We start from the raw sequence: 22,636 nt of genomic DNA on the forward strand, positions 1-22,636 counted from the left end.
TGACAGCTATAATTCCTCTAGACATATGTTCACCTGTTAAATATTCAGTGAAGCTAATAGAGGGGTCGATTCTGATCACACAGGTGGCCCAATATCCTTGCACATACACACAAACACATTCATTTTCTCTTGAAGCTCTTTGCTTTGGATCAGCAACAGTTCTACTGCCAGACTTTAGTTTGGTAGATGGGGACCTCACCCTTGAAGTTGAACTCCAGACAAAAAATACCAGTTCATTGCCGCCAATGGATGGATCAATTTTCAACTGGGTTAGCAGGGACTTGACGCATTTCAATCCATGTGTGGCCACTGTAGCTTAAGAGAAGTTGATCTACCAGTTGGCTTCTGTTCATCCACCCTGTTGAATTAAAGCCACTTGATCAGTGTATTGTGAATATTGAAAACCATTTATCATATTCCTTCCACAATTATGTGCCACTTTGTGTTGGTCTTGATCATAGAATGGGGGAGATGGGACTGGAGGAGGCAGAGGATATGGGATGGGGGGGATGGGATTGGAGAATGAGAGGACATGGGATGATGGGGGAGATGGGACTAGAGACGGGGGAGATGGGACTGGAGGAGGAAGAGGACATGGGATGATGGGGGAGATGGGACTAGAGAAGGAAGACATGGAACGGGGGAGATGGGACTGGAGGAGGCAGAGGACATGGGATGGGGGAGATGGGACTGGGGGAGGCAGAGGACATGGGATGGGGGAGATGGGACTGGGGGAGGCAGAGGTCATAGGAGGGGGGAGATGGGACTAGAGAAGGAGGACATGGAATGGGGAAGATGGGATGAGAGGACGTGGGATGATGGGGGAGATGGGACTAGAGAAGGAGGACATGAGACGGGGGAGATGGGACTAGAGAAGGAGGACATGAGACGGGGGAGATGGGACTGGAGGAGGAAGAGGACATGGGACGGGAGAGATGGGACTGGACGAGGCAGAGGTCATAGGATGGGGGAGATGGGACTAGAGAAGGAGGACATGGGATGGAAAAGGACATGAGATGGAACTCGGGGATACGGCCAGTGGGAGGGCCCTGGGGAATGTTGGTGGTAAGGCCTAAAGGGGGCCTAAAGCTGTGTAATTTCTGATGGCTGCTCTGCTCACTGATCAGATAGCAGGATCACTAATATTATCATATTGTAAATTGCCATATCTGTAAAGACTGATTTAATGAAATACAAAATACGGCGCATGTTTCCACAATCTACGGGCCAGGCTGGCCGGAAGGGCTGCAGGGTGAAAGCAGCAGAGCGGCATCTGATCCCTTGGCAACCAGTAGAGTTCCAGTTTATTGCATAAATTGCACTTAAAAGTTTTTAGGATAAAAAAAGTTAGGCTATTGGTGGGGTTCAATTTTCCAGACAGTCGTTGGCTGTTCCTTTTTTAATATAATAGCAGCTCCAGGGGTGTCTTGTGGGCCTTGCATGTCTTTGTGCCAATCTGGGTAAAAATAAAGGTGTTGATCAGCTAGCAAATCTCCAAACGTTGTGTGTTGTCAATTGTTATTTTTCATGTATTGTTACTATTCAATCTGATTGGACAGATAGCAGTGCAAAGCTTCACCTGAAAGTGGCACTGTAGAGCAAATTAAATCTTGAATGCCCTAAAATAGCTGTTTAGGTATAGGTCAGGTTATCAATTCTCCAAATAATTGCTGGGTAATTGCATGCATTGTTGTGTTATGACAACATTGGTCCGTGTATGCGCATTACCCAAGTCAAGCCATTACTCGTGTAATCATATTCCTCAAAGCAATAAAGACGTTGCTGGTGCTTATCCTGGTTGGGTTTTGTTCTGCTGGGCTACATTACATTTTACTGAGTACTAATTGTGTGCATGTAATTTAATTCTGGGCTTATTACCAAAGTGATGTCATCTTGGTGTACCTGAATAGTAGTACAGTGCATCTGTGAATTGTATTGGATCTTGTGGTCATGTAGTTGAATCTCCTACATCACCCTCAGTAATAGATCTTGCCTTCTGTAACAAAGCTTTATTTTCAGTGCACTTGCAAAGCTATAGCTGTTGCATATTCAGGGTGGTTAAAAATTGAAACCTTAAGTGGGGGTCATTTGAATAAAGTAGAAGATCTCTTGAAGGTTCTTGGACAACCCAAGAAGCACCAGAGATGCATCAACACTTCCCTGTATAGTGGAGCTGCTGTGAGACCGTGCTACGCTAAATTTTTTGGTTATCTCTACATCAGAAGCTTCAATTTTTAGTTTGGAACCAAAAAACAAACTGTAATTGGCCAATAGAGATGGGTTAGGGTGTGTTCAAAATACCACATGCCCGATCCCGTCAGGAAGCTGACACTGCACACGGCTAATCACAGGCAGTGAGACGTTTCCTGGTTTACATCTCTGTTGGCCAACATAGTTGAAATGTGACACCAAATTGGTTTACTGTCTTTCTGGTGATATACAGTGGATGTCATTTTCCAGAAATTGAGGTTGCATTGAAAGCCAAAGATCTTTTTTGGCCTTTTGAAATCTTGCAGCAGATTGTCTGTCTGCTTTGTGCCTAATGCAAGAGGCAGTTTGCACCGTCTACAACTTCTGCACCTAGTCCACTGCGTTATGCAATTGTAAAATACCTTTGTTACTAATGGCGGATGAGTGTTTACATTTCAAATGATTTAATGTCTTTAATGAATACATCTGTGTAATTTATCAAGGTCATGGCAAGGGATGAGCTCCGGCGTGTTCTCACAGTCCACGTGCAGAGCCCGCCAGGAAGTCTGCACAGCGCGGCGCTAATCACAGGCAGGGAGACATATTCCCGATGCTCGGCTCGAGAGATCGGGAAATGTCTCCCTGCTTGTGGTTAGCGCAGCGCCGTGCAGACTTCCTGGTGGGCACTGCACGTGGACTGTGCGAACACGACGGAGCTCATCCCTAGTCATGGCATACTTATAACCTTCAATTGGACTTGTCTGTAGTGCTGACATTTCACAACTCCATTTACCTTCCTCATCTCAAAGTGTCAGGAACCTACCCCAGCATCCAGTGAATATCCACTACAAGACACACACAAAGACAATGCGTTCCGCAACCCTCCCTCTCAACCCTTAAGGCTCCTACACACAATTAGAATATCAAACCATCGTTCGTCTTTTTGCATGCTAGTCTCATATAAAAAATGAAGAGGTTACTCCACTTCCAAAAATTCTCGTACGACAGAATACAACTTCGAAAGGGATGTTATGGGGTTGATTTACTAAAAGTAGAGGTTGCAAAATTTGGTGCATCTGTGCATGGTAACCAGCTTGTATCCTCGGCTTGTTCAATTTAGCTTTGACAAAAAACCTGGAAGGTTTCTAGGCAGAGCTGCACCAGATTTTGCATTCTCCAGTTTTTGTAAAACAACCCAAGTGTGTTGTATTGCAATGTATTCTTTAGTTTCTGAGCATGCGTAGTCTTGCTCTTCCTATTTATTTTTTGGACAAGTACCCTACTGAATAAACGAAAATCGTACGATCTGGTATTGTGCGAGAAATTCTTACGTTTGTTCCTTGGTATAATTTCGGATGAACTGTCGTGATCGGCTCTCAAAAGCTGTGTACTAACAATCGGATTACTATACGTTCGCTTCGAAAGAGTTTTTTTTTTTTTTGTCTGATTTCTGACCGTGTATACTTGGCCTTAGGGTCCTTTTCACAGAAGTGATAAATGTATATGAATTTGCGTGCCTTTACGTACAATTGCCCTTCTAGGTCAGGAAAAAAAAATGGAAAAGGTTTGTGTCCTTTGTTTTTTTTTTATTTATTTTTTAACCTTAGCATGACGGGTTGTGAAGGTACATTTACATTCACCTGCCCATAGGTCCGAGGTGGGCCTGTTTGCCTCTGGAACAAGCTGGAATAAAAAGATTGAACGGACATGCATATCCCAAAAGTGACATGCGTTACTTTTAGTTCTGATTCAGCACAGAATCTGCTCAGATCCCTAAGATGAACATGCAGTTCTTCCTATACACGACACACACTCCAAAGGCAATTTATAGCAGAAAAATATAGACCTAAAGCATAAATACATTTTTTATGTGCCAAAGCAAATGACAAAAGTGGGGCAGATAATATGCAACACACCTTCACATCTGGTAAATCTCATAAATCGATAACCAGGGAAAATTGGTGCCCAAGGTCTTGGCAGCCTGGATCCCTGTTTCACCTGTCCTGCTGTGCATTATATACTGCCCAGAACACCTTTACTACATCTAGTATGTGTCTTAAGGGAGAGAGTGGGAGCTAGCTTTATGATTGTATATTGTGGGGAATATGTTTCTTACAGCTGACCACTTTTTTATAGACCGTACAATCCCAGCCATAACCCAGCGTTTTTAGTCAGTATACGGAGTGGTGCACTTAAAGCACCTAACCCATGTGAGTACCCAGCATTGGGGTTTTATTTGTCTGCACAATAAACCGTTTTAAACAATATTATGCCATGGAGTTTCTTTTTACCATTTTCCATGTGAGGAGACGGCACCAGTAAGCAGCTTTGAAACAGACAGCCTGCCTAGAATCACTAAAGTGATTCATAAGCATGTGACCAAACTTAGCTGTGAGGTGACACGCTCAGAGGTGAGCAGCCATTACCTCAGGGTGGGGAGCACCGTAGCAAGCTGTTTGTCACATTTTTTTTTGTTGAAGTTACTAAATATACATCCAAAAGAACTTCATATCAACTACATTGGACGGATTTTCCATCTTCAATTAGAATATCACTGTTTTATGCATTACAGCACTTTATGATTCACGTTTGTGGCACTATAATTTTATGAATTATCTATTTATTATATCCTACTGTGTGGCACTATATTTATGAATTTGATTTTATTTGCATGTTTTCATATACCGTATTTTCTTACTAGTCTTTCTGGAAGCTGAGGGGTAGCCAGAACCGCTGACAGAAACAGGCTTTTTTAAATCTCACTGTGCCATTACATTACATTCCTCACTGTGCCATTACATCACTTGCCCCTCACTGTGCCATCACTTGCCCCTCACTGTGCCATCACTTGCCCCTCACTGTGCCATCACTTGCCCCTCACTGTGCCATCACTTGCCCCTCACTGTACCATCACTTGCCCCTCTCTGTGCCATCACTTGCCCCTCTCTGTGCCATCACTTGCCCCTCTCTGTGCCATCACTTGCCCCTCTCTGTGCCATCACTTGCCCCTCTCTGTGCCATCACTTGCCCCCCAGTGCAATCACCACAAACAGACAGTGCAATCACTCACTTTTTTGTGTGAATAGACAGGCGGTGACAGTCTCCGTGCTGTACGCGTCAATGATTTGAAAGCCGCGCCTTCTCCTCAGAGTGTTCTGTGATAGGCGGAACACAAATTTTCCCAGCAGCGCCTCTGTTCTGTGTTCCGCCTATCACAGACGTTTTCTCATCTCGTCCGAGGATGAGAAGGCATTTGTGATAGGAGGAACACAGAACAGAGGCGCTGCTGGGAAAATTTGTGTTCCGCCTATCACAGAACACTCTGAAGAGAAGGAGCGTCTTTTAAATCATTGACGCTCGTAGCACAGAGACCGTACCCGTCGTATAAGACGACCCCCGACTTTGGATGCATTTTTTTGCATCCAGAAAGTCGTCTTATACGCCGGAAAATACGGTAGTATAATAATTGACATTAATATATATTTACAGCGGTGTGTGACATATATCACAGTATAATTTACAGATAAAATATATTTCATTTTCATTTGGGAAGATTTTGGGTGAGATGGCACAGTGCATTAATTGAATTCACTTTCTTATAGATAACCCCCAAAATCGTATTATTTTTATGGGGAACCCCTGTGTCTCTAGTTGGTTAAACAGTTTAAACTTCAGCGATTGTGAAGGATGGTGGGAATAGAGGCCTTCTAACGAGCTATGACTATTCTGACTAGAAATGGTAATTGAGTCACATATACAGACACTTATGGTATGTGAAATCCTAAGTGGGGGTCATTTAAATAAAGTAGAAGATTGCATATTGCAACCCTTGAAGGTTCTTGGACTATCCAAGAAGTACTAGCGATCCTTCAGAGCGTTCCTGTATATAGTGCAGTTGTGTGGAGCTTCTCTGGGACCGTGCTATGCTAAATGTTGGGGTTCTCTCTACATCAGAAGCTGTGTACTGTGAGCTTGCACTGACTCATCTGGAAGCCCCCATCCTCTGACTTTAAAACTCGAAATGAAAGAAAGGAGAGAGCGAGAGGAAAAAATAAATTTGCCTTGCCTTCCAGTTGCGCTTTTTTGTAGGCGCTGGTGAATCACCAGTGGTGATGTCACAAGGCCTCTCCAGGGGATCTCGAGGAAGCTGAATATCTTAAATCTTGCAAGAAAATGCTCCAGCATTATTCATTTACATTTTTTTTCTTTTCTTTTTCTTATGACTTTCATTCTGGTTTTATTTTTATTTGCACAAGCTGGGGGCTTGGTCCTAAGTAAGGTGACCTTGCATTTTCAAGGTATGCCTAATTTTGGCTTTACTGTTGTCAGTTGGAAATGTCTATGGCTTTTTGATCTTATCTTTTCTCTTGAGAAGGTTATTTCTCGTGGCTTATTAACCTAGATTATTTTGCGTAGGTGTTTATGCTTTCAATGTTCTAATTTTTCCTCTTTGTAGTGCACCTCAATAGAAAGAAGGCTGCGGTTGGTAATCTTTTTATAGATGAAGTGTCTGCTACTAAGTAGTTCTTACAAAGCAAAAGTAGTCCGTTTAGTGCTTTTATCAATGGAATGGTTATGGGAATCCCACATTAATTGCATGAGATGCAGTGAACAATTAGCTATTAGGTTAAATGAGGTGATGATATGGGTAAAGTAGCTGGTAAACGTCTTATAATTCTGTTGAATGGAAGCTGCATGGGGAGAAAACAGCAGGGTCAGTACCTGTGAGTAGCAGTAATCATTGGAAGGAGGTTTAAATAAAAGGAAATCGGGCAAGTCACTGAAATCAGATTATTTACACAGCGGAAAAGACTGTAGTCACAGATGCCTGGGAAAAATAAAATAAAAAATATATAAAGCTGAGGTCTCTACAACTGAACGGGAATAGACTTTGATACAACTGGGGTTAACAAGGTACATTGTGTGTATTCCATGCAGGAGCTTCCACACAGGATACAAGTGTTTTGCTCATGGGCCATTCTTTTTAACACAGCAGGTGAATTGTCTCTGATCTCCTTTTGATTGTGTGCCTTGGAGCAAATAGCAGGGGACCTGTCCTGTTGGATGGGTTGCAGGTTTGTGCATGGCTTATGAACATTCATACATGGACACTGCTGTCACAGATCAAGGCAACATATGTAACAAGTCCCGTTCTTAGCTCTTTGTTCCACAACCTCCATCTTGGGACAGGTGATGTGATTAAAGAATGGTGTGCGTAGCGGAGCCATCAATGATTCTGAGTATGTGCTTCAACTGTACAACTACATAGCCCGTGGTTGGCAGCCTCAGTTCTGTTCCTGTGTGAGGGGTTAAGGGTTTCCCTTTCCCTTCCTCTATCATTGGCTCAACTTTAAATGGGCTATCCCCCCCCCCCTCAGTCTATAATGAACGCTGCTGCCAGGCTCATGCACCCTACAAACCGCTCAGCGTCTGCTACCCCTCTTTGCCAATTCCTCCATTGGTTGCCAATAAATTAAATTCACGATACTAACCATAACTTACAAAGCCATCCGTAACTTGGCCCCCAGCTACATCACTAACCTGGTCTCAAAATACCAACCAAATTGTTCTCTTCGTTCCTTCTAGGACCTCCTGCTCTCTTGCTCCCTTTTCGCCTCATCCCATGCTCGCCTTTAGGACTTCTCACGAGCCTCTCCCATTTTCTGGAATGCTCTACCCCAATCTGTCCGACTAGACTATCTCCTACTTTGTCCACTTTCAGACGTTCCCTGAAAATTCATATTTTTAGAGAAGCCTACTTGGCCCCCACTTAACTGTACATTTATTTTCTCCATCGGCACAAAAGCCCCCCCCACAGATATTGCCTCTTGTATCTCTTGACCCTCCCTCTTAGATTCCTACTGTTTTAAAGTGTATTGTAGTTGTCCTGTCTACCCTCCAAGTTGTACAGCGCTGCGTAAACTGTTGGCGCTATATAAATCCTGTATAAGAAGAAGCATCTTCCTTCCCTCCCCTCAGCACTCAAGCTCTCCTCACTGAGCTCTGCAGTGTATGCTTTCAGCTATTTTCCCACCTGTTCTGACATCTCAGACTAGCTTTCTAAATTCTGGACCTTGAAGACTGCAAAAAAACAGGTACAACTTATATAGAAGGATTTGTTTTATCTCCGTGCATCACCTGAGGCCAATCACCTCATTGAGAATATGTAAGGGTTTACAACCACTTTAAGCATTACATTACTTCTGATTTCCTGGGAATGATTTCATGTACCACGTTCTACCGGTAGTTCTTCCTATAGCATGTCAGATGCAGGGAGAAATTCAGTTACAGCAGTCATTTTTGATGAGGTATACTGTATGTGCCAGTAACTTGTCCTGTGCTGGTGAAATCTGAGGCCGCGTACACACGGTCGGACAAAACCGATCAGAATGGACCGAGGTTCAGTTTCATCGGTCCAAACCGACGGTGTGTATAGCCCATCGGTCTGTTTTCCTTTGGTCCAAAACATGCTTCAAAATCGAACCTATGGACCGATGACCGATCGGTCCAAACCGATGGTTAGTACACAAAAGCATCGGTTCAAAACCCGCGCATGCTCAGAATCAAGTCGACGCATGCTTGGAAGCATTGAACTTCGTTTTATTCAGCACGTTGTGTTTTTGACGTCACCGCGTTCTGACCAGATCGGTTTTTGGAATGGTGTGTACGCACATCAGACCATCAGGCCACTTCAGCGGTGAACCGATGGAAATGGCCCGTCGGACCATTCTCATCGGTTTGGAACGACCGTGTGTACGCGGCCTGAGGTGTATGTTAACCTGTTATTAAAATTGGCAGCTGGTGGCTAAACTTTTAAAGCCTACATGACTCTGTCTAAAGAGGAATTCAATGCTGGGAGCTCTGCCCCCGAAAAGGCAGAGTGGGCAAAGGACCAGTCACCATTATTGCCCATGCTTTGCAGCTGATTTTTTTTTTTTTTTCCCCAATTATAACTTTTTTTATCATTCCTGATAGACCATGCTTTGTTCTGCACTGTGTCTGTGTGAATGAAGCCATCTTCACAGAGGCAGGACTTTGAATTTGCATGTCACAGCCTCCAGCATGGAGAACGGTGAGCAGCACAGTATTGACACCACCATATCTCCAGAGACTGGTAATCCGAGGCAACAGAGCCGAGTGTCAGCGCTCTCTACCATTGGCTGAGAGCGCTGATCGGGAACTGGTTGGCTGCTGGTTTTCCAGCATGCTTGTCTAACAGAAGCCGGACAAACGGCTGGCTTCTGTCAGAATGGCTGCTATACACACAGGCTGAATGTCGGATGGTTTTCATTGAACCGGTCGATGTCGTCCAACATTTAGCCTGTGTGTACTTAGTATTAGGTTCCCACACTTCAGATATACAGATATGGTTCTGTAGGCGCAGGAGTATCTGGGCACCTTCACATATCGAGAAGTTACATACCGTTGCACTGCTATTTTCCAGGAGGAGAACAAGATATAACGTTGGGGCTTTGTATGAGGCAATAACTATGATTTACCTCCATCCCTAGTATTTTGGAAAAGGAGAGAAATTGTGGGACTTTATATGAAGCGGCGCTACCAAGTTGAATGAATCAATCAGTGTAAACATTGTTTAGTTCGTGCAAAAGGCATACATACACTGTAAAATGGTAAAAAATAATAAAATAAAATTGTATAATATAATTGGTCTCAATAGATATCAATTAAACAAGTCATGATTACGCACAATTATCTCACTATGATATACATAGTAATGGACCTTGGCTATGTAGACCAAAATTGTAATAATAACATATGGGCATAAAAACAATGATGGATCGATTCGTTAAAATAAACTATATTAAGATACAAATGATAGAAAACTGTGACGTTGCACCATAGGAAAGCTTTACATGTTTCGTGGTTATATTACCACTCATCAGGAGCAGATTTCGAGTTTTGGGAGTATCTATAATAGAGTAAAATAGCCAAAATGATATGTTGGTAGAAAAAAAGTATAAAACAAAGAAGGGAGAGGGGAAACTTAAAAGATCCCAAACATTCTCACCTAGTTGTAGTATGTAGGTAAAATTGTTGATGGTATCAATGATGGGGGGTACTATAGAAGACGTCATCCTCGGGAGCTGAGGTGGTAATAACCTGAGGCACCGCGGCGGCAACAAGCAGCCAAAGGGTGAGAATATAGATGGGGATCTACAGTTTTCAGCTGTGGACTGTATATTTATGTCTTTTGTAGTAACTAAACAATGGCCCGGATTCAAAGAGATCTGCGCTCTATTTGCGGAAGCGCAGGGCAACGATTTTGCCCTGCGCCCCCGCAAATATTTTGCGCTGCCCTCGATTCACGGAGCAGTAGCTCCGTAAATTGCGAGGGCGCGCCGGCAAATTTGCCCGGCGTAAGCGCGCGCAATGTAAATGATCCCGCCGGGGGCGGGAATCATTTAAATTAGGCGCGTTCCCGCGCCGATCGTAAAGCGCATGCGCTGTCGGGAAACTTTCCCGACGTGCATTGCGGCAAATGACGTCGCAAGGACGTCATTTGCTTCAAAGTGAACGTGAATGGCGTCCAGCGCCATTCACGTATCACTTACGCAAGCGGCGTGAATTTCAAATTTCACGACGCGGGAACGGAGGGTATACTTTAGCATTGGCTGCCCCTACTATTAGAAGGGGCAGCCTTGCGCTAAAGACGCCGTACAGAAACTCTGTAACTTGCGTACGCAGGGCCCGCGCAACATTGTGAATCGGCGTAAGTATGCAATTTGCATACTATACGCTGACCACAATGGGAGCGCCCCCTAGCGGTCAACGCAAGAATGCAGCCTAAAATCTGCGTGGCATAAGAGCCTTATGCCACGCAGATTTTAGGCTGCAGTCGGCGTAACGAGTTCTCTGAATCAGGAGAACTTGTTACGCCGGCGCAAGTCAGCAATTGCGCTGCGTAACTGCGGTTACGCAGGCGCAATTGCTTACTGAATCTAGGCCAATGTTTACATCAATTGATTCATTCTACTTGGTAGTGCTGCTTCATATAAAGTACCACAGTTTCTCTCCTTTTCTTATTTCCAGGAGGAATCGCAAACAAAAGGAACATTTTTCAAGGTGCCTCTGAGGCACAATTGATAATTCTAAATTTATAACCTAGTAAATCTTTTCTTTTTAAGTTTTTAGTTCCATTTTAAAATGTCTGACTTCAAGTAAACGTCCATCCCCGAACTGTACATTCCAGATCAGGTTTTCTCTTACCATTTCAATGGGTGTGTGTTTTTTCAGATTTTCTGTTTTATTTGGCTGTTTACAGTATAGCACTTTGCCACTTTGTTTGCTTTGTGCTGTAGATAAAAACCGACTTGCCTTTATTCGCAACCTTACATTCTTGCCTTATGTGGGTTGATGCCAAGATTTTTCACACGCCCAGTCGACACAACTTTTGACCCAACTAAGAATGAGATAATATGCTGTTGATCTGATCACTGGCAAGCCTACATGTTGCTCTCTGCCTATCCTTTTTTTGTTTTAGTCTCCTTGTGTTTGGCCTGTTTATTAACTAGTTAGAATTCCGGAGGGAAAATTTCCCTGGTCCACATTAAAGCGGAGCTCCACCCTAAAGTGGAACTCCCACTTCCGGCCACACAGTCTCGGGCAGACTGCGGGCATGATGTCATCTCCCCCCCCCCCCCCGTTGTGTTCTGGGAACACTCGGCTCCCAGTACACAGCATGAGCCGATCGGCAGGCGTAGCGCGACTCGCGCATGCGCCGTAGGAAACGGACAGTGAAGCCAGAGCGCTTCACTTCCTGGTTCCCTCACCGAGGAAGGCAGGGGGGGGGGGCAGCAGAGTGACGAGCGATCGCTCTTCCTCTGCTGCGGACGGCGCTGGACTCCAGGACAGGTAAGTGTCCTGATATTAAAAGTCAGCAGCTGCAGTATTTGTAGCTGCTGGCTCTTAATATTTTTTTTTCAGCGCACATCTGCTTTAATACAATAATAATGATGAGTAATGGTCCATGTTTTTAACCTCCTGGTTTAATACACCAATAAGATGTTGGCGGTAGTTGGGTGTTTTGTTCTGATCTAATGCAGGGGTCTCCAAACTATGGCCAGCCAGTTGTTCAGGAACTACAATTCCCATGCCTAGTCATGTCTGTGAATGTCAGTTTTACAATGCCTCATGGGATGTGTAGTTCCGTAACAGCTGGAGGACTGTAGTTTGGAGATCCCTGATCTAATGGTATACCAGTTTGCATATGTATGTGTTTGTAGAACCAACAAAGGTTCTATTTGATGGAAGCCACCCAAAGATCTTCAACCTACCAGTCTCCCTTTGGCACTAAAGATGTCTGCTGTACTGCCTACATATCATCTAGTCCTAGACCTGCTGGATCGCAGGCGTAATGTGAGGCCGAATTGCTTGTGGTCCTTGGCATTTTATCAATGCAAAATGAAGGAAGGATTTCTGGACAGCCGCACTCCAACACGTGTTGCTTTTATTGTAAAATAAAAAACACAGGATACATGCCACAGCAAACAGGGTACAAGCTGGCGCGTTTCACACTAAACTTTAGTGCTTAAAGCGGAAGTAAACCCATCTATTTGATAGTTTAAAAAAACAGTTAACATTCCTGGCATGCCGGAAATGCTAGATGTCACATTTGTTTGTGCTCTCAACCAAACTGTCAAACCATCCAATGGCTGGTTTCATAACTGATCACATGTGCAGCATCGTGGCAGTTGCAAATTAAACAGAGGCCAAGATGGCCGCTTCCTTGGCTGAAAACAATAGGAGGGTTTACTTCCACTTTAACTCATAGCTTTGCACTGTTGGGTCAAAGTGGTTTGAGCGGTACAATACCTGAAGCAATGATTGACGTATTTCTTACTGTGCATTGTTGTTGGCAGATATCTGCACTATTACTAATATTCTTAGAACATTGAATGAGTAGCATAGCTAGCATAGCCAACACATTTGTCTGTTACCTGAATATTGATAAAAGTTACATATTATTCCTCTCCTTCTGTACTGCCAATCTTTGCATTTTTTTTTTTCATATTCTGCGATGTATTGTTGCTCAAAAATGGCAAGCATCCAAACGATCGATGTGAGAACACCAAGAGAGTTAGAAGTGCTTTTTAGGCTCGATAATTGGCTATGGATCTTTTCACCCATGCTGCTGATGTTTTCTTGGCCCAGACTTGAAGTTCCGGTTGGTCCAGGATGCTCTATCACTTTATTTAGTTTCTGAGATCCACATCTCCATTTCCTCTGCTCCAGATATCAAAGGCCTGGCTTTCTTTTAAAGGGGTTGTAAAGGTTTGTTTTTTTATTTTCTAAATTGGTTCCTTTAAGCTAGTGCATTGTTTGTTCAATTACCTTTTCATTCGATTTCCCTTCTAAATGTTTTTTTTCTTTGTCTGAATTTCTCACTTCCTGTTCCTCAGTAAGCTTGCCCCCATCATCCGAGCCATTCTGGCTGGGGGTTAGTCAGCCAGAGCAGCTTACTGAGGAGGAACAGGAAGTGAGAAATTCAGACAAAGAAAAAAAAACATTTAGAAGGGAAATTGAAGGAAAGGGTAAGTGAACCAACAATGCACTAGCTTAAAGGTAACTATTTTAGAAAATAAAAAATGACTTTTACAACCCCTTTATTTTCCAATGATTGTCTTTAGCTTACTTTAAAGAAGGACACATACAACCAGATTTTGATCTGTTAAATCAACAGAATTTAGCAAGTGCTGTGTAATGTGCGGGTCTTCTGTACAGGATGCACTTTAACGGATTTCTTTGGTATATCATAACTTTGCATTGTAAATTTAAGAGTAAAATTTATGTGTGGCCAAATTACTGCCCTACTCTCAAACTGTTCTTGCAATCACTGTTTCCTTTCCTTATAAATATAAGGCATGGTGTACGCTTATTTATTAAATTAACCAGTTGCCGACCACGCACTGTAGCTTTACTGCTACAGTGCAGGCCAGCTGCACAGAATCGTGTGTGTGTATGTATGTGTGTGTGTGTGTGTGTGTGTATATGTATGTATGTATGTATGTATGTATGTGTGTGTGTGTATATATATATATATATATATATATATATATATATATATATATATATATATATATATATATATACACAGTACAGACCAAAAGTTTGGACACACCTTCTCATTCAAAGAGTTTTCTTTATTTTCATGACTATGAAAATTGTAGATTCACACTGAAGGCATGAAAACTATGAATTAACACATGTGGAATTATACATAACAAGAAAGTGTGAAACAACTGAAAATATATTTCATATTCTAGGTTCGTCAAAGTAGCCACCTTTTGCTTTGATTACTGCTTTGCACACTCTTGGCATTCTCTTGATGAGCTTCAAGAGGTGGTCACCTGGCGCAGCACCCCATCACTCTCCTTGGTCAAATAGCCCTTACACAGCCTGGAGGTGTGTTTGTGGTCATTGTCCTGTTGAAAAATAAATGATGGTCCAACTAAACGCAAACCGGATGGAATAGCATGCCGCTGCAAGATGCTGTGGTAGCCACGCTGGTTCAGTATGCCTTCAATTTTGATTAAATCACCAACAGTGTCCCCAGCAAAGCACCCCCACACCATCACACCTCCTCCTCCATGCTTCACGGTGGGAACCAGGCATGTAGAGTCCATCCGTTCACCTTTTCTGCGTCGCACAAAGACACAGGGGTTGGAACCAAAGATCTCAAGTTTGGACTCATCAGACCAAAGCACAGATTTCCACTGGTCTAATGTCCATTCCTTGTGTTCTTTAGCCCAAACAAGTCTCTTCTGCTTGTTGCCTTTTTTTAGCAGTGGTTTCCTAGCAGATATTCTACCATGAAGGCCTGATTCACACAGTCTCATCTTATCAGTTCTAGAGATGTGTCTGCTGCAAAAGGTGGCTACTTTGAAGAACCTAGAATATGAAATATATTTTTCAGTTGTTTCACACTTTTTTGTTATGTATAATTCCACATGTGTTCATTCATAGTTTTGATGCCTTCAGTGTGAATCTAGAATTTTCATAGTCATGGATGTGCTAGATTTTGTATCTCTGAAAAGCAGGGTATAAAATCCATCACATCCCTTAGTGAAAGCACCTTAGAGCCCACACACAAACACTGGTTAGGCACACATTTAACCCTTTTATCACCTTGGATGTTTAACTCCTTCTCAGCCAGTGTCATTAGCAATAGTGTATATTTTTAGCACTGTTTACCGTGTTGGTGTCTCTGGCTCTGGCTCCCATAAAGTGTCAGTGTCAGACTGCCTGCCCTACGATTGCAGCCCTCCTATAGATCGCTGCCATTCCTAGTATAAAAATAAGTAAAAACTCCAATAAGTTTGGGAGTATACAGTATCTCCCAAAAGCGAGGCCTGGCCACCATGCTGCATCTCAGTTTCAGGGTCTTGGCAATCTTCTTACAGCCTAGGCCAGTGATGGTGAACCTTGGCACCACAGATGTTTTGGAACTACATTTCCCATGATGCTCATTCACTCTGCAGTGTAGATGAGCATCGTGGGAAATGTAGTTCCAAAACATCTGGGGTGCCAAGGTTCACCATCACTGGCCTAGACCATCTTTATGTAGAGCAACAATTCTTTTTTTCAGAACCTCAGAGAGTTCTTTGCCATGAGGTGCCATGTTGAACTTCCAGTGACCAGCATGAGAGAGTGAGAGCGAATATTTAACACACCTGCCCCCCAGAGTGAGAGCGAAAATTTAACACGCCTGCCCCCCATTCATACCTGAGATTTTGTAACACTAACGAGTCACATGACACCCGGGGGAGAAAATGGCTAATTGGGCCCAATTTTGACATTTTCACTTAGGGGTGTACTCACTTTTGCTGCTGGCGGTTTAGACATTAATGGCTGTGTGTTGAGTTATTTTGAGGGGACAGCAAATTTACACTGTTATACAAGCTGTACACAAACTATTTTACTTTGTAGCAAAGTGTCATTCCTTCAGTGTTGTCACATGAAAAGATATAATAAAATATTTACAAAGATGTGAGGGGTGTACTCACTTTTGTAAGATACTGTATACAGGCCCGTCGGAACCCGACAGGCAAACCAGGCAATTGCCTGGGGCCCCCGAGCTAGCCAGGGGCCCCGAGCTAGCCAAGGGGCCCCAGCAGGGAGGGCCCTTGCCGCACAACTGCTTCCTGCAGTCCGGTCGGCCGTGTACCATAATCGCGCGGTACAGGAGAATCAGGTTCCTGTTCCCGGCCGGACTGACAGGAAGTGCACACACTGTGTGTTCACTTCCTCTCAGTCCGGCCCCGGGAACAGCAAACTGAATGGCCTGTACCGCGCGGTTATGGTACACGGCTGACCGGACTGCAGGAGGAAGCAGCGGTGCGGCAAGGGCCCTCCCTGCTGGGGCCCCTGTGCGGACACCAGGATAGAGGTATCTAGAAAAGTGATTTTTGCTTGGGGCCCCCTAATATCTTCAAACGGCCCTGACTGTATATATATATATATATATATATACCATAGTTTATAGACTAAAAATATGTAGCAGAATACATATTGGCCTAAATTTAAGAAATCTTTTTTTTTTTTTTTTTTTTTTTTTTTCTATTGGATACGTTATTGCATAACGTAAAAAACATTTTGAAAAGGGAAAAAAAAAGTTTTTAGTCTTATTTGTTATAGCACAAGAAAATAAAAAACCCCAGAGGAGATCAACTACCACCAAAAGAGAGCTTTATTTGTGGGAACAAATTGCATACATTTTGTTTGGGTGCAGTGTTGCACGACGGCGCAATTGTATCGCAAAAAATAGCCTGGTCATGAAAGTGGGTAAATCTTCTGGACGTCAAGTGGTTAATGACCTCAGGTTTATGGGAAAAATACAAATGTCAGTGAAAATTATACTGTAATGACCAATCCGATTTTGGTTTGCATTGGATACGTGAAGCAGAATTTCATTGGAGTAAATTTTATGTTTTTTCTTTGTGTTTGCAGGTTGAAAATATTCTACTTCATGACCGTGGTCACTACGTCCTGTGCGACTTTGGAAGTGCAACAAACAAATGTCAAAACCCCCAGACCGAAGGTGTCACCGCTGTGGATGATGAAATCAAAAAGTAGGTTTAAGATGATGCATTTATTCAAATTAGATTTGTGTAATAACATAAGTCTTGCGACTTGGACCCTCATTACAGCAAATGTCTGCTGGCAGTTGGCATTAATAAGTGTCCCGTAACATTTCCACTTTGCAGTTCACCTTTTTGGCATTCAACGGCCGCTGTAGCTGTGCTGTAGTTCTGCTGATATCAGAAATGTCATGAGGATCCGGTGACATTTAATGCATATGCTAGTATTGCTGCTTGTAAAATTCTTTGCCCTTTTCATCTGGTATGGATTGGCAGGCAGAGATGGCAACATGTGATGTGCATGTCTCTTTTCACAGACGCATGCTCAGAATCGGGCAACCAGAAAATGCATCAAAAACGCGTCTTTCAACAGACTAGTGTAAAGGCGTCTTTAGGGTCTCTTGGTACCCTGGCTGAGAGCAACTGCACTAGACTACAAATAAAAAGAAAGATTCTCCGCAAAATATCACGCTAGTGAACTAATGGTATCACATAAAAATACAAATAAATAGCATAAAGTGATGAACTAATTAATGTAGGAGCTGACAGAATTCAGCATAAAATGTATCAAAAATAAAATATCAAAAATAGAATGCAATGTAGTGAGTCCAAAAATATATAGTACTCAAAAAGTGCAAAAATATGAACAGGTGTGTGCAAAGAAATTGAATGAGAAAGTCCAGTCCCAAAAAATATATATAAGCACAAATCAGCTGTCAGAATGGATGCACTGTATGCACTGGCTGAAGATGAGCACCAGCTCGATGATAAAAACACAGCCGTGTGATAGAAGATAGGCCAGATCCCTAGCTGAGCTCCCTGGACTCTTACCTCTCAGCCCTCCTTAATGGGCAATGATGTACAGGTCACTCGCAGCCTTCTATGGGTGGTCACAAATGCTTCCTCTCTCGGTCTAATGAATCCTCCCTCTAGTGGGTCAGGTGCTCCTCAATACCGAATGGGTAATAAAAGCAAGAAAGAGAGAGAGGGGACTCCCATAGTGAGGTACCGTGTGGTGCAGGTGTAATATTTTATTGAAGAAAAACCTGCGCTTACATAGGAAACTAAAAACAATGTGCAACGAAGGAATAAACAAGCGGCGTCTCAATCGCCAGCTTACGTCACTCCGGGTGTACGTCCTCCAATCCATACGCGTTACGACACCACGTGTCTTCGTCTCACGTGGTGTCGTAACGCGTAGGGATTGGAGGACGTACACCCGGAGTGACGTAAGCTGGCGATTGAGACGCCGCTTGTTTATTCCTTCGTTGCACATTGTTTTTAGTTTCCTATGTAAGCGCAGGTTTTTCTTCAATAAAATATTACACCTGCACCACACGGTACCTCACTATGGGAGTCCCCTCTCTCTCTTTCTTGCTTTTATTACCCATTCGGTATTGAGGAGCACCTGACCCACTAGAGGGAGGATTCATTAGACCGAGAGAGGAAGCATTTGTGACCACCCATAGAAGGCTGCGAGTGACCTGTACATCATTGCCCATTAAGGAGGGCTGAGAGGTAAGAGTCCCGGGAGCTCAGCTAGGGATCTGGCCTATCTTCTATCACACGGCTGTGTTTTTATCATCGAGCTGGTGCTCATCTTCAGCCAGTGCATACAGTGCATCCATTCTGACAGCTGATTTGTGCTTATATATATTTTTTGGGACTGGACTTTCTCATTCAATTTCTTTGCACACACCTGTTCATATTTTTGCACTTTTTGAGTACTATATATTTTTGGACTCACTACACTGCATTCTATTTTTGATATTTTATTTTTGATACATTTTATGCTGAATTCTGTCAGCTCCTACATTAATTAGTTCATCACTTTATGCTATTTATTTGTATTTTTATGTGATACCATTAGTTCACTAGCGTGATATTTTGCGCAGAATCTTTCTTTTTATTTGTATCCTGTTCAATGTTATGTAAACATTACTAGGTTTTGCTGCACTTTATATATATTTTTGGTGGGTTTATTCATTTAGGGTCCATTTTAGCGCAAAAGCACTTGTCACCTATTAACTGCACTAGACTATCGGACTGCAGAGGTGCAAATGAGAAGCCACACTTTTTCAAACAAAACAGAAATGCTGCACTATATTACCAAAAGTATTGTGACACCTGCCTTTACATGCGCATGAACTTCAATGGCATCCCAGTTGTAAGGTTGCTGGTTCAACTAGACCCGGGTTTTAAGGACAATCTGGATGTATGGAAAGTCCCCAATGCATTGGTAGTCAGAAACATCCACACCCACATATGGTATGTCCAAAACTAGCTTTATTTTCGAATGCGTACTTGTTCATAATCAAATCATACAAGAAGGCAACGCCCTTGTCCCAGCCAATCATATCTAAGTTATTAGGTTATACAAGTAATATTCGTCACAATTATACATCGTGTGTAAAATATAACAGTCTGTATTCCGGGCGCTTGACTGATCTTGGTTCCTACTGCAGCTTATTTAATGTTTATCATTCTTTACCTAGTACACAATAACAACGGCAATGTTCCTAGCTTTTCCTACAAGCTCAAGGATACATAATCATACAAGCATTAATCACTCAGACTCCATTCACACCTGAGCGACAGCCGCGTTCGGCGGTAGCGGCGTATTTTGCTGCGAGTGTGAAACTTTCAATTTTTTTTTCCAAAGTCTTCCCATTGCTGTCAATGGGCAAACGCCAATGTCGCCTGAAAAAAAGGGTCCGGGACTTTTTTTCAGGCGACAGGCGTTCGGCGTCTATGAGATGTGAACCATCTCCATAGACAGCAATGGGAATTCTCCCCTCTAGCGGCAGAAGCATCCGGCGTCGGGCGTTTTGTCGCTCAGGTGTGAATGCAGCCTAAGGGGGAACTCTAACCATCTTATAATGCATTATTAGTATAGGGGAACTATAGCCGATCAATGCATTGATATCTATGGGGGAACTCTAACCGCCTTTCACCAGTCTTAGTCCGTAGGGTTCAATATTTAGTTGGTCAACTCTTCTGGGAATGCCGTCCACAAGGTTTAGGAGTGTGTCCATAGGAATGTTTGACCATTCTTGACCAAGCCCATTTGTGAGGTCAGGCACTTATTTGAATGTGAAGACCTGGCTCAGTCTCCGCTCTAATTCATTCCAAAGGAGTTCTTTCGGGTTGAGGTCATGACTCTGTGCAGGCCAGTCTAGTTCTGCCACCCCAAAATTGCTCATCCATGTTTTATGGACCTTGTGCACTGGTGCTCAGTCATCCCCAAACTGTTCCCACAAAGTTGGGAGCATGAATTGTCCAAAATGTCTTGGTATGCTGATGCCTTAAGGCAGTGGTCATCAACCCTGTCCTCAGGGCCCACTAACAGGCCAGGTTTTATGTATTGCCTTGGGGAGATGCAGACTAGAATACTGAAATCACTGAGCAGCAAATGATATCACCTGCAATGTATTTCAGTTATCTTGCAAACCTGGCCTGAGGACAGGGTTGGTGACCACTGCCTTAAGAGTTCCCTCACTGGAACTAAGGGGCCAAGCCCCTGAAAAACAACTCCACACCATAATCCCCCCCTTCACCAAATGATTTGGACCAGTGTACAAAGCCAGGCCCATAAAGAAATGGAGGAACTTGACTGGTCTGCACAGAGTCCTCACCTCAACCCGATAGAACCCCCTTGGGATGGATTAGAGTGGAGACTGCAAGCCAAGCCTTCTCGCCCACATCCGTGCCTGACCTCACAAATGCGCTTCTGGAAGAATGGTCAAACATTCCCATAGACACGCTCCTAAACCTTGTGGACAGTCTTCCCAGAAGAGTTGAAACTGTTATAGCTGCAAAGGGTGGGCCAACTCAATATTAAACCCTATGGGGTTTAAAGTTCATGTGCGTGTAAAGGCAGGTGTCCCAATACTTTTGGTAATATAGTGTATATAATATTTATTACAGGTACTTGTATAGCACCGTCGATTATGCAGCAGTTTGCATATATATTGTACATTCACATCAGTCCCTGCCCTCAAAGAACTTAAAATCTAAAGTCCTTAACTCACATTCATACATATAAATTGTGGATAAATAGAATCGAGCAGATACTTTAATAATTCCTAATCGCTTTCACTTCTGCAAAACACATTACAGAGGTGTGCTTTGGAAAGCTCATTTTAAAGCTTCGAGAATGATTTATTATCCAGTCCCCAAACACAAGTCCTCAATGTTGGTTTTTACTAAATGCAATTTCCATGTGAAACCTTTTCCCTGAGAATGATATCCTGCTTGGTGTTTTGGTAACGTGTGGGGTCGGTCAGCATTGTTCACTTTTGTGGAACAGCGAACTCGTAATCTAACTCCTATCCAGTGAACCATTTTATTTGGCAGTTACTATTCTTATGGAATTTAGCATTTTGTTGATTTGCAGTTAGTGCTTTTTATACTGCGCTGTGCTGGAGGAAGCTACACGGCATGTCTGTTCATCTCCAGATGATGGCCGACTGTGGTTAATTATGGTGTGACAGCCACTGTATCATATCTCATGAGTGATGTTTAAGTCTAGCATTTCTCTAGTTATATTAACATGCAGCTAAAGGTAATAAAATCAGCAGAATCTTCACAAAGCAGCAGTTTTACCTTTTAGGAAACGTAATCTAGTGCACCCCAAATGTGATGTTTGCCATGTCTTGAGTGTAACTTGCAATCTTGGCAGGATACATTTTTATCCCCCCCCCCCCCCCCTCTCATGTGTATATCCTCTTGTTTTCCATGGTTGGCAGCACACAACCAGTTAATTTTGGCAGAAAATGTTGGTTTAGTCTTATGCCGCGTACACACGATCATTTTTCAGCATGTCGAAAAAACGAAGTTTTCCCAACTTCATCATTAAAACGACATTGCCCACACACCATCATTTTAAAAAAATTATCTAGCAAAGCGCGGTGACGTACAACATGTACGACTGCACTATAAAGGGGAAGCTCCATTCGCCTGTGGGCTGCTTTTTTTGTCTGTTACAGTGTGATGAATGTGCTTACTCCATTATGAACGGTAGTTTTACCAGAACGAGCGCTCCCGTCTCATTACTTGCTATTGAGCATGCGCGGGTTTTTTACGTCGTTTTAGCCCACACACGATCATTTTTTACGACCCGAAAAACAACATTGTTTAAAACAACGTTAAAAAATGCAGCATGTTCAAAAAAATAAATTTGTCGTTTTTTCAGAACCTGAAAAATGATGTGAAGCCCACACACGATCATTTTAAATTACCGAAAAATGATCGTGTGTACGCGGCATTAGTCTTGGGACTAAAATGGCATTTTAGTTTCAGTCGGATTTAAGGCAGAGTTCCACCCAAAAGTGGAATTTACACTTAAA

The 22,636-nt window shown here is 43.0% G+C and overlaps 1 protein-coding gene across 12 annotated transcripts in view; it reads left to right on the forward strand.

The window, feature by feature from the left end:
* The window catches only part of AAK1 (AP2 associated kinase 1), a 182,138-nt gene that overhangs the window by 75,583 nt on the left and 83,919 nt on the right, over positions 1–22,636 (forward strand). For all 12 annotated transcript variants that reach the window (XM_040345885.1, XM_040345893.1, XM_040345887.1 and 9 more), the window contains exon 5: positions 17,158–17,279. In XM_040345885.1, coding sequence (XP_040201819.1) covers positions 17,158–17,279 — 122 coding nt within the window. The remainder of the gene's footprint in view (positions 1–17,157; positions 17,280–22,636) is intronic.

Source organism: Rana temporaria, chromosome 3 (assembly GCF_905171775.1).
Source record: "Rana temporaria chromosome 3, aRanTem1.1, whole genome shotgun sequence".
Taxonomy (NCBI): Eukaryota; Metazoa; Chordata; class Amphibia; order Anura; family Ranidae; genus Rana; species Rana temporaria.